Source organism: Diprion similis, chromosome 3 (genome assembly GCF_021155765.1).
Source record: "Diprion similis isolate iyDipSimi1 chromosome 3, iyDipSimi1.1, whole genome shotgun sequence".
Taxonomy (NCBI): Eukaryota; Metazoa; Arthropoda; class Insecta; order Hymenoptera; family Diprionidae; genus Diprion; species Diprion similis.
Genome location: NC_060107.1, coordinates 9,266,710 through 9,278,662, shown reverse-complemented (window position 1 = coordinate 9,278,662; position 11,953 = coordinate 9,266,710). Strand labels below are relative to the sequence as shown.

Sequence of the window (11,953 nt, the reverse complement as noted above, 5' to 3'; positions counted from 1 at the left end):
CCAGATACAATTATACAACGTATTCAGTTTTTTAAATACTATGGAAAAAGTGCGACTGATTGAACTCACCTCTTCAAAAGTTGCAATCATAATTAGCAGGGATGATGTTTAGCTTCACGTGTTTGATAAGGATGTACCGTTAACTGTACAAACTTATGTTAGAACCCATTTTCGTGAAGAGCGCAGACTTTAAAACTTGACTGGAAACCACTTTTAGTCCATAAATAAAAGCTTGTAAACATTTACAAGATTCGAGTACTTGTTTTGAATAATTCTTTCTTTATTCAGAAAGATTCGATCTCATGTATAACTTCATTACATCAAGTGTGACATAAGCACTCACTGACTAATTATGAATTACCTACTTTGTTAATGTGGCTTACATTGTAGCCTTATCATCATTATCGCGTGATAACGCTTGACTCGATTTAAAATTAAGTGATGTATATTGTACTGCGATAAATTAATACTCGTTAGTATCCGCCACGGTATCCACCGCCCCAGTTTCCTCTGCCTCTGAAACCACCTCCTCCTCTGCCATTGTACCCACTGCGTCCCGGAGCACCATAGCCTCCACCTCCGCCACCGTAATTGTTTTCACCACCGCGACCAAAACTCCCGCCTCTATCTCCGTGAAAACCACCTCCACGCATCATTTTTGGCGGCGGCGGTCTGTTACCACCTCCAGAACCAAAGCCAGTTGAGTGTCCTCTCGGTGGTCTGCGAGATTGGAAGCCTCCGCCAGTTATCTGATCCATTTCAAAGCGGCAGGCGTTCATCCCGCAGAGAGCCTTGATCACTATCAATACCTGTTTAACATAAATTCAAAATAACGTCACGACTTGATTACGTCTTATGAAATCATTTAGAAATTTGTTTATACCTTCTCTTCGACAGGACTTAGCTCCAAAATCGTTTCCGGATCTTTGCTGGCTCTAATTACCAAGCTTTCCAAGGCTGGTCTTAGCGCAACAATAGCCGCTGCTGTTTCCGGCTTCATATCTAAGTTTATCCAGTTGTCTAACCGCACTACGCTATCGACATATTCTACTCGGCGAGAACCAAATAGCAGCAGATGAATAGGCGACACCATTGTCATCTGCTTGCAGGAGACTGCCCGAGTTCTGATCTAGTATTTTGTTTTTTTTAATTATTACAATATATGCAGTATACTTGTATGTGAAAATATTCGGTGATGGAGTAAATTGTTACCTTCTCGCCGAAGACGAAGAACGGGAATGGGAAGTTTTGCTCAAAGTTGCTACAATTAACGGATGTCTTGTGAATCAGTGCAGACTTGGATTCCATTGTAAGAACCTTTCGTTTCTCTTTATGAAAACAAACATTTGGATAGAGACCCATGCATAGCAGTGCGGTAATCGTATCAAGACGAACATCAGAACCAGCCTGATAGTTCAATGGTGTCGGGCACAATGTTTCTTCGGGAAAACCAGTGCTTTGTAAAAGAGCTTGCAGTTGATTCTATGGAAAAAAAAGATAGTTTTACAAAACTTTGACATGTTCACCTATATTCTGTGCTCGATAGGATTTCAAACATAGTCTGAAATACAGACTGAAGAAATGCATACCTTCGCCTCCCAGGTAACCCTAAGCGTGGGTAAGCTTAAGTTCTTTGAATCACAAAAGGCCTGTTCGGCGTATTCTCCTCCGCCTCTAGCTTCTTCCCACGCTTGAAAAGCGTGCAGCATAGCTACATGATCACTGTATCTGGCTCCAGCGAACCACTTTTGCTGATAAGAAAGTCTTCTCATGTCTGGGCCCATGTTGTAGACTTCTGGGAATGTTGTACTGTTCGCTGCCATTGTAGACAATGCATCGCCTACTCTGAATATACATCCGAGAATCATCATTTTGCCTAGGCGTGGTTCGATCGGCAAACGAGCCAAGATTTTTCCGAGAGGCGTTAGTTCATCATTGGCATCCAGACACTTCATTTCTAGATAATTCAAATTTTCGTTCAGTGTATGAGCATAGCATTTTCAAATGCAAAGCAAAAATAACCACTACAGACCTACCTCTCAACATTACCTCTGCCTCGATGACTGCGTCAAGCGGTGGAGGTTCAATTGCTTTTGACAAAAATTGTCCAATGCTTCCTAGTCTCAATAACTTTATGCTGAGTGCCAGTTCGTGCAAAGGCGTTCTGAACATTTCCGGAGTCATGTGTTCGTCCATTTTTTCAAATCGTGCACGAGAGCATAAGTGAAAGCAGAATCCAGGCTTGACACGACCTGCTCGGCCTTTTCGTTGTTCCAAATTAGTTTTGCTAGCCCATACTGTCGCGTAGTTAGTCATATTGTTGTGCGATGTGAAGAGCTTCATTTTGGCTTTGCAGGAATCTATGACGTATACTACGTCATTAATGGTGATGGAGGTTTCAGCAATGTTTGTAGCGAGAATTATTTTTGTGACACCTGTAGGTACTGGATCAAATACTTTGCGTTGATCCTCACGGGGCAGTTGGGAATGCAACGGAATAATGATGTAATTTGAGCCACCAAAAGCTGGATGTTGTTGCAGGTGCTTCATCAAAGCAAAAATTAAATTCCATCCTGGTAAGAAGATCAGTACAGCTCCAGGAATGTTCTGAGTTTTGACATATTGTAGCAGAGCTTCTATAAGTTCAAAGCTGATTTCTTTCTCACTCATTTGTGCCATTGCATTTTTCGTCTGAATAGAATAATTTCCACTGACAATTTTGTTGTAGTTTTCCTCTTGGTCTCCGTCGCCTGGAATATCGTCAGAGTCACGATTTTTCCTCTTTCGCGTGTCCGCTGGTGGCACAAAATTGGTCAAGTGAACGCAATCTTCCAGAAAATATTGTTGCACAGGAAATGCCCTTCCGGGTATTTCAATGACAGGACACTTGTTGAAGTATTCGCTAAACAAAGTTGTGTCGATAGTAGCTGACATCAATATCACTCTTAGTTCAGGGTACATGTGTATCATATCACGAAGAACGACCATGATGAAGTCAGAATTGACGTCACGTTCGTGAATCTCGTCAACTATCACGTGAGAGACACCTCTGAGACCACCTTCCAATTTCCTCAAGAGTACTCCGACTGTGCAGAACATCATACTGGCATAAGGTCGGGGTAGACAGGATTCAAACCTCACGGAATATCCGACAGCTTGACCGATCGGCTCGCACCGTTCGACTGCTACCCGGTCTGCCACAGACACAGCCGAGATTCGCCTTGGCTGTGTGATGGCTATACTGCAATACGCGCCTTGTCCCGAAGATATGTAGTCATCCAGAATGAATTGACAAACTTGAGTAGTTTTTCCACAACCGGTATTACCCCTGATAATGATAACTGGGTTGTCGTTGATTGCCGCCATGATCTCATTCCGTTTGGCGAATACAGGAAGTGTAGATCTTTCTTGTATAGTTTTTTGAAGAGTCGTGTCCTGCTGGAGCCGATCTCTTTGATCGAGCATAATGTCCTCAGACATTTTGTCCAAACTAATTGTGGCCAGAGGCCCTTCATCAATGTTACATCCAACCCACGGATTCCAGTTCGGTTGAGGCGGAGACCAACTGACTACACCAGCTGGTTGCGGTTTTGAAGATATAAAATCATCCAAAACTTGATTTGTTATCAACGATACACCTGACGGGGTACTTGTAATTTCCCCAGAATTTTCCGACTGAGCCTGCTGGAATTAAACTCTGTTGAGGTGTGCCGATCGCATGTGTCAAAGGAATATTGAAACGAATAACAGGTCCACAAAAGTATATAGAGATTTAAATAATTAAGCTCTTACTGGCGGGTTGAAATTGCTAATTGGGGCAACATCGAGGCTTTCTAAAACCTCAAGGACCTGCGTTTCCAATTCAGGTGCAATTTTAACCGGATATGGCTTCATATTTTCACTTTCCTTGTTCTTTTTCAGCGTTCCACTGAACGCTTCAATAATACCGAGATGATACAATTGTCGGACTAGAGACAATGCACAGCTTTTAGATGCAGTCTGTTTGTTTGAACCAGTTTCTCGCCCTGTAACATCTGTAAATGTTTCACGTCAGTTATTAAAGTTTTTATACATGAATTCAATTGATCAGATGTGACTCATTGAGTGTACATACTTCGTCCAAGTTTCTTCACATAGATCGTCATTTCAGCCATAAAGCTCCTGAATAATAAATATACAAAAAATGTTTGAAAAGGAACAATCAAGTAAGAATCAGTAGTATTTTAACAAACTCAAATAAATTGGTTAAATAGAGACAAATATTTGTGAATTTAAGATCATGATGCCAATCGAATAAGCATTACAAGTCTGAATAATAAGAATTTTGATACAAAATAATTTGTTGCCAACTTATTGGAGTGAGCCAAAAAGCTTTGCACATTGAACTTACCACTTGATGTAAACGGAGACCAAATTGGAGCACATTGTTTAAGCTGCAACAGGTGACAACACCAAAACCATTATCACCTAATTGAAATAAAGGTTTTGGTAATACTCCATTTAATGGCTTGTCCAAAAGCGTTTTGTTCTACGCTTGTGAGCTGGCCTCCACTAAATATTGATGGTGTGCTCCAAAATGGTCTCTTCGAGTATCACCATTATTTTTAACACTTTTTTTCAATTCTAATATTATTTTTCAACTAGGCATGGTAATTTATCATTGGCAAGCACCGCGAAAATGAAGGATGAACAAAAGTGATTAAAACAAAAAAATTATAAGTATAATGATAAAGTAGTCAAAGTTTATGATTGATATATTCTATGCCTGCAGCTTTGAACTATAAGCTTGATTACAATCGCAGTATAAAACTTCCATTCACAGCAAATCCTACAAATCTTTGGCAAATTATGGTCAAAGATCTGTCTGAAATGCCCTGAAAATACATCAATCGTTAAAATTATACAGAACTAATAAGTTACTTGACAAACTACAAAAAGTAGTTGAGAGAGAGCCGGTTTTTTTTGTTGCCACACATCGTACACAGGTACATGTGAATTTCGCAAACTGAATTCTCAGTTACTAGAAACAAGTCGAAAGTGAAATTGTACTTCACCTGCTCTGGCCATCATTTTGTCGAGCATTAAGAACAATAAATACTTTTTCATCATCAAGCATTGCGTACAAAAAATCAATTACATGTGTCTATATATATGGCAAAAAGAAAAAAGTGTGGTTGTCTCTTGATCAAGGAAATGTATATCAGAGATTAGCCAATGCATTTTTTGTGCTGAAATGGATTAAAATTTGGAACAAGTACGAAATATAACCCTTTCCATTCTTGAACAAATTGTACACATACATAACACTAAATGAATAACGAAGAAAGTGAATGACTGCATTAAGTGTACCTAGTGTGATCTGGACCGACAGGGGTATATTTATAATCTGCATTAATTTTGTTAGTTTGCAAAAACTGGTGGAGTTTGGACTTGGCATTTTCTATTGTCCAATTTCCATGAATTCCAGCATTGACGTCCAGGTCCTCTGCCTCCTCAACTTTCTTTTGTTCCGCGATCCTGTCGATGTAGGTATAATTTCCCTGTCCCCTTTCGTTGTAAGGTCTGTAAGCCTGACCCATTTCATTGGGGCCCATTCCATCTTGAAAAACAGGTCTCGCTGGGGCAAACGAGTCTCCAGGAAGATCGCTCGGAGTAAGCGTAGTAGAAGCAGGCGTTCCAATATCCACAGGTATATCATTCGGATTGACAATCGCCATGCGAACAAGATAATTCACAAAATCGCGTGCCGCATTGCCCTGGGCGTCTTTTTTGTTGGTCGAATTACCAGCGCCGACATAATTGTAGCCGGATACTCGGAGTTCACACAAGAACCGCTGTCGATTCTTCGGGCCTTATGAGAACATGTAAAGTAAAGTGGATGATTTAAACAAGTTGAGTTTTAACTCTGACCAACTTGTCACTGATAGCGCAGGCAATAGTTTGACACATACAATTATGAGAATGAACACTTACCGGTTGGTCTAACGTCGAACTGTGGATCGTGTCCATTCTTGGCACACCATTGATGCAGAAATGCCTTGATATCACCCATTATCAACTGTCGAGTGACACCTGATTACGATTTCACAGTCTTTATTAGTCTTTAAGATTTACCCAAGATTTACCCTGCACCAAGCACAGAAATACTATATAAACAGACCAACGTTTGGCGGTCTGATAACTTCTCTCAAAGCTCTCCGAATCCTAGCGAATCAGCGGTGATGTGTGGCGGGTTCCGAAACGTAGAACAATTGAGTCGCGTCGCTGGAAACCAATTTTGGACATGGACGTGTGTTGAACGGACTCACGCTGATAAAGAAGCTAAAAGGTAATTATCTTCAAATTATGTTGACTGTGTGTTATAACAGCCAAGAATGATGTATTATGATTTCGTGTTTGACTATTTCAGGCGTAAGGCTATCATGCAATCAGCGTAAAAGTAAACGTGAAGTTGCGCTCTCCTTATTGGTCTCTCTGATTCTCTGCATTCGAAGTATTTCGAAGTCTGTAAGTATATATGTTCTATTTCCCAACTATCGGAAAGGAAATGTTTGAACAAGGCTGTTGATTGCTTCGTTTATTTATAGTGACCAAACAGATGATTCTTTCAATTCCTTTATTTTAAAAGTGTGGCAACTAACACACATTCTGTATATCTATATAAAATATAAAATGTTGATTTTCAAACTGGATATAAAAAATATAAATTTCGGAACGCGCTGAAAGCGTTGAACGATGAGGCTGTGACTCTAGACGTATATAGAGTCTTTTGTTAGCGTCTACACAAAGTCGTGTAACCTATGGCGGGCATTTCACTGGGGCGTCCTGTGTTATTCCTGTGTATTACAGTGTTTTAAGTGTCAGGGTTGTATGCACTGTGTACAGTGAGTCAGTGTGATGTGCGTGCGCTGAACCCGGTAAGTGTGAGTTGCAATATAACAAGAATCATTTCTTTGATTTTAATCGTAGTCATTCGTGTTGAGGTTAAAGATAATATTTATTAATAACTGTTTAGTGTTAGGTAGCTTCATTCGGACCCTTAATCAACCAGAGAAGAATCGAAAAAAGAATTCATCAATGATGGAGAACGGAGATGAAATAACAATAGAACTTGAGAAGTGTTTCCGCTTAATCTTGTCAGGGACGAGACAGGAGGTTGTTAAGGGATGGTCAACGCTGGAATTACTCGAAAGAATCGAAATTCTGTTGAAGGACGGTACGATATTGAGAACAATACTGAATGGTCAATTATGGGTATCAAATTATAGCGAAATACCACGGCTGTTGACCTGGTTTTCCCAGTATTTTTCCGAGGACACTTTCGAAAGGTGTGATTCTGTCACCAACAACGTTGCAGTTATGATAAAGGATTCAGCTACCACAGATATCGCCTTCTTAGTCTCCATCATCGATGTCCTTTCCTCGCACAAAGCCTATCTACCCATGACTTCGAATCACACCAAACTATGCGAAGCGATCATTGTTCGTTTGGCTCACCTCCAAGTACCCAGCGAGCCCAAAAAGATATCAGAATTCAATGAAAATGCCTCTAAAATACAAAAATTTCTCGCTTATTTATGTTCCAACGAGGAATGCCCCGAACGAGTCAATCTGATAATCACCTGCTTCGCTGTGTTCTACAACATCATATCGGACACGTCAAGAACCGAAGAGCCCGGACCAGCGCTGGTCATCGTGTTGCAACTCGTGGACGTATCGATGATACCGCAAGCTGTGCAATGCATTTTGTCAGAATCGCGCAGCGATCAGCAGCTCGTTCAAGCGTTGAAGATACTCTGTTCATGGTCGACAAAGTGGCTGAGGGGCGATCGGCTGGGAATCTGGATTATGGAGTTCATATTGGAACTGGAAGCAAAACGGAAGTATTCCATCCTGAAGGAAGTGACGGAAGCGACGGTGGAGCGACTTTTCATCGCCCTCCTGCTTCCCATGGGTCGACAAAATTTGTCATCGATCGTGTTTCACGTTCTCAAAAAGCAAAGCACACCGAGTCTGTTTCACAAAATATCAAAAAGGATCCAGCCGATGATGCAGCACCTGTTGAAGGACACATCTCCAATGGGTAAAGAATGCGTGCAAAACATCGTCGATATATCGACCGCGCTCATGATCAGGTTCCCTGGTTATCCGTTCTACGACTTTCTCCAGAACAGTTTGCCCACTAAACCACGTATGCAAGTCGTTCAAGAGATAGTCGGCGGCTCAGTGTGGGCAGACGACTTTTACGATGTTGAAACACCCAGTTTTAGGTCAAACTCTGGTAAAGTGGGTCTGACTAACTTGGGGAACACTTGCTACATGAACAGTGTTCTTCAAGCTCTCTTCATGACTAGACAGTTCTGTTACAAAGTTCTTAATCGCAAAGAAGAAGGCAATGAAGAATCTGCCGCTGATCAACCTGTTCTGAGAAAGCTGGAAAATCTATTCGCTTTGCTGCTTTATTCAAAGAGGGTATCGCTAGCACCGAATGAAATATTACTCGCATCCAGACCGACCTATTTTATGCCTGGTCAACAGCAGGATAGCTCTGAATTTCTCTGGTTAGTATTTTCAGAGTAATTGATTCTTCGACACTATCCTTGTTTACTAATTCTACTTGCCATAAAATAAATTATATATATGAGTAAACGTCTCACACTTGTGTTTCATATAGTCACACATTGCTTTGTCAGAGTCTATAATTACTGCTCAGTTCAAACGCATTTAGTAACCATCTATTAATATTGCATCTGTATGTTTGTTACCCATTAGTCATCTCTTGGATGTCCTGTACGAGCACGAGAAAACAGCCAACATACAATGCGGAGGTGTGGAAATGACCACTGAACATAAATCAAAGGGCGACGAACAGATGAGCGATGGAACTCAGGAAGCTGGAGAGGATGGCCCGGTTATTAAACGTTGGACTACCGAAGAGGATCTCACTGAAGGTGTCGTACTTCAAAGGAAAACTCAGTCGTTGGCAGACTTTACTCAACGTAAATATATCACATTTTCGTCACAGCTTGTGCACCAGCCTTTGTTCTTTGTTTGTTGTGTTTTTTTACACACGAAATCTCGAGATTTTCACTACACAGATCTCGATTGAAATTTTTTTCGATTGTACTGTTTTGGCATCATTTACTACATCGTTTTTTTGTAATCTGACGCACAATTTGAATCGTGCGATACTTCGACGAGTGTGCAACAACAGCAGCAGCCTGCGAGAAATATCGCAATTGATCTTTATTGCAATTTTCTATTTTTAAATACTTACAGTTTGTCATTGCAGTTTGATAAACTTGAAAAATTCGTATCACGATTTTGCAAATAAAATCGCAATTCAGTCTCGCCAATATTTACGCTTGAAAATGATTAGGAAATTCACAGAGGTCAGTCCAAACCTGATTAAAAAACAATATTTCTGCAAGAAAACTTATCCGATGTTGTATTAAGAATATCCTTGTTTTACCAGGTGAAGATTTAGCCCAAACCCAGCAACTGAATGATTCGCATTCCAATTCTACGGACAGTGGGATTCAGTCTGTCGGAGGAGAGGAAGGCAGCATGCAGGCGTTCCTTGTTCATCGAGTGTTTGGCGGGGAGTCTGAAATTACTTACCAGTGCACCCAGTGTGATACAAGCTCGCATAATACGGACAAATTCCGTGATTTGCAGCTTTGTTTTCCAGCAGAGATACCCGAGAATCAGGAGATATCTGTGCAGGATCTAATAAATTATTATTTGACACCGGAAAAGTTGACCGGGGAGAATAAATATCGTTGCGACAAATGCACAAAGCTGTGCGACGCGCAAAGATTAATAAAAATTTTACAGGCGCCGTCGCATCTCATACTTACACTGAAACATTTTCATTACGATTCCGAAAGTCGTTTGAGAACTAAACTCAGACACAAAGTTATGTACAATGAAACTATTAAGGTACCTGTATCGTCGCAAAATTGCGTCACGACGGAGACTTACAACCTTTACGCAGCTGTTGTTCATTCCGGCTACAGCATGGATTACGGACACTATTTCACCTACGCCTGCGACTCGAAAAATAACTGGCACAAGTTCAACGACAGTTACGTATGGAGCAGCAGCCTGGATGATTTCAAGAGCCTCGAACCACCCGACACCCCCTACATTTTGTTCTACGCGAAGAATACGGCCACATCGGACACCGTCCAGTCGCACGAAGATGTACCCGAATTGTCCACGCTGAAGAAACGGCTTCAAGACCTCGTAGCGAACGATACGATTGCCTTCAAAGAAGAGCTCCGGCAACAGACTGAACGTAAACGTAATCAGCGTAGTAAACAGCCGTTGCCGAATGTCGGAAGACACGATAATTCGGACGATGAGAATCCTCCGCCGAGCAATTGTCGAAGCGCCGTCGATATACCGACGAATCGTTTCCTCTTTTGAGGAAAATTATCATCTATCTTCAATTAGTTTGTTTCATCTCGTCGTTAGTCGTTGTTCTTCCAGAAGCGTTTATTTTTAGCGAAAAAATGAATACCTAAATGCGACGACGTTATAGCGTTACTTATAGCGAATGGAATTGGTTATAGGGAAAAAGTCTTTTCGATACAGTACGCACGTTATTTTATCAACGGTCTCACAATAATCAGCTGTTAAATTATAAACGGTGTAACTTTTAGTAATTGTCGTACTTATCCTCAGAGAGCTGAAAAAAGATTTTTTGATTTATCAATTTTTATTTATTCTTTGTTGCTGCATAAGTCGACTGCTCACCACGAAGAGTTCATTAGTTGGTAGTTCGTTAGTATCGTTTAAAGGTGTATAGTCTAATTAGGAATCAAGGCTGACAGAGGCTGCAGCTACTTTTTGAAAGGTGAAGAGAAGACGAATAAGAAAAATCATTCATCATTTAATACAAGGAATTGGGAACTATCTTTATGCTGCAAATGTGTGTGTGCGTGCGTGTGTGTGTGCACATAAGTATATCATACAATTATACATGGTACATACACACATATACACCTGGGCAATCTCTTTCAATTGGCTGTGGCTTAATTTACGCATATAGTTCTGAATTGCGATGTAGGTTTAAGGTCCCACGGAGATTATCTGATATGGTATTATTTGCCTTTTTCTACGTATAAAATGAAATTAAACTTCGATCACTCTGACGCTATTGAACAATGTTGGGGAAATACAATTCTGACTTTAAGCGCGTTAAAAATTTTCGAAGTGAGCGTATTACATTGATCGGCCCTTCATCAACAACGTTGTTCGTCTTTACGATGGAGTTAGAGGAAAAAAGTACTCTGCTAAATTACCTGCGCGGTATTGAAGTAAAGGACATATACATAAACGATTAATTATAAACTGTATATAGCTGTGTTTTATATGTAGTAAATTACAGAAGAAGAAAGAAAAAAAAATAATAATAATAATAATTATATATGATAATGATAATAGTATAAATGTGAAGAAAAATCTGTGATAAATTTATACTGTCCAATCGACAATATTTATTTCTTATTGCAGTATTGAATCCAATTGAAAAACCAACAAAAAAACAAATAATAATGTATTCATTTTTATTTATATATGTACAATGTAAAATATATATATATATATATATATATACATATATATATAATCAACCCGCACGCGCTGTATAATTTTTCGTAAGTCTTGTATATTTGATGTAGTTGTAAAAATCAGTAAAATATTATTATACATACGTATGAATAAATTATTCGAAAGTACAAATATAATTTGTTTGGGTATCGTATAGAAATCGCGTTTCTTGTACGATTTTTTTTTCTACGTTAGCCTATAACAATCCTGAACGTTTTATGGGACGCTGAAAATAAGAATTCAAACATTTTGTTGTGATTCTGTACTTTGCTTTTTGAAATCCTTACCACTAAAACTTTGGTTCGTCTATTTATAACAATGCCCTTTGCGTGTAATA

General features: G+C 39.9%; 2 protein-coding genes across 5 annotated transcripts; one reads left to right on the top strand and one right to left on the bottom strand.

Moving 5' to 3' along the window:
• Window positions 1–259: 259 nt before the first annotated feature.
• LOC124404818 (dosage compensation regulator) lies at window positions 260–6,132 on the bottom strand. Of its 4 annotated transcripts, none has more exons than XM_046879224.1 (9): window positions 5,974–6,132; window positions 5,350–5,851; window positions 4,115–4,161; window positions 3,793–4,034; window positions 2,037–3,684; window positions 1,590–1,957; window positions 1,213–1,482; window positions 884–1,129; window positions 260–809 (listed from the first exon to the last, which is right to left on the bottom strand). In XM_046879224.1, the coding sequence occupies exons 1-9, from the start codon at window positions 6,050–6,052 to the stop codon at window positions 474–476; spliced, it is 3,738 nt and encodes a 1,245-aa protein (XP_046735180.1). In that variant the 5' UTR covers window positions 6,053–6,132; the 3' UTR covers window positions 260–473. The 4 variants fall into 4 exon arrangements, with proteins under 4 accessions (XP_046735180.1, XP_046735181.1, XP_046735182.1 ...); XM_046879225.1 differs by having other exon boundaries at window positions 2,037–3,681; XM_046879226.1 differs by lacking the exons at window positions 5,350–5,851; window positions 5,974–6,132 and adding an exon at window positions 4,391–4,920.
• Window positions 6,133–6,859: 727 nt separating this feature from the next.
• On the top strand, window positions 6,860–11,400 carry LOC124404161 (ubiquitin carboxyl-terminal hydrolase 35). Its single transcript, XM_046878087.1, has 3 exons — window positions 6,860–8,561; window positions 8,773–8,999; window positions 9,476–11,400. The coding sequence occupies exons 1-3, from the start codon at window positions 7,078–7,080 to the stop codon at window positions 10,429–10,431; spliced, it is 2,667 nt and encodes an 888-aa protein (XP_046734043.1). The 5' UTR covers window positions 6,860–7,077; the 3' UTR covers window positions 10,432–11,400.
• Window positions 11,401–11,953: the final 553 nt, after the last annotated feature.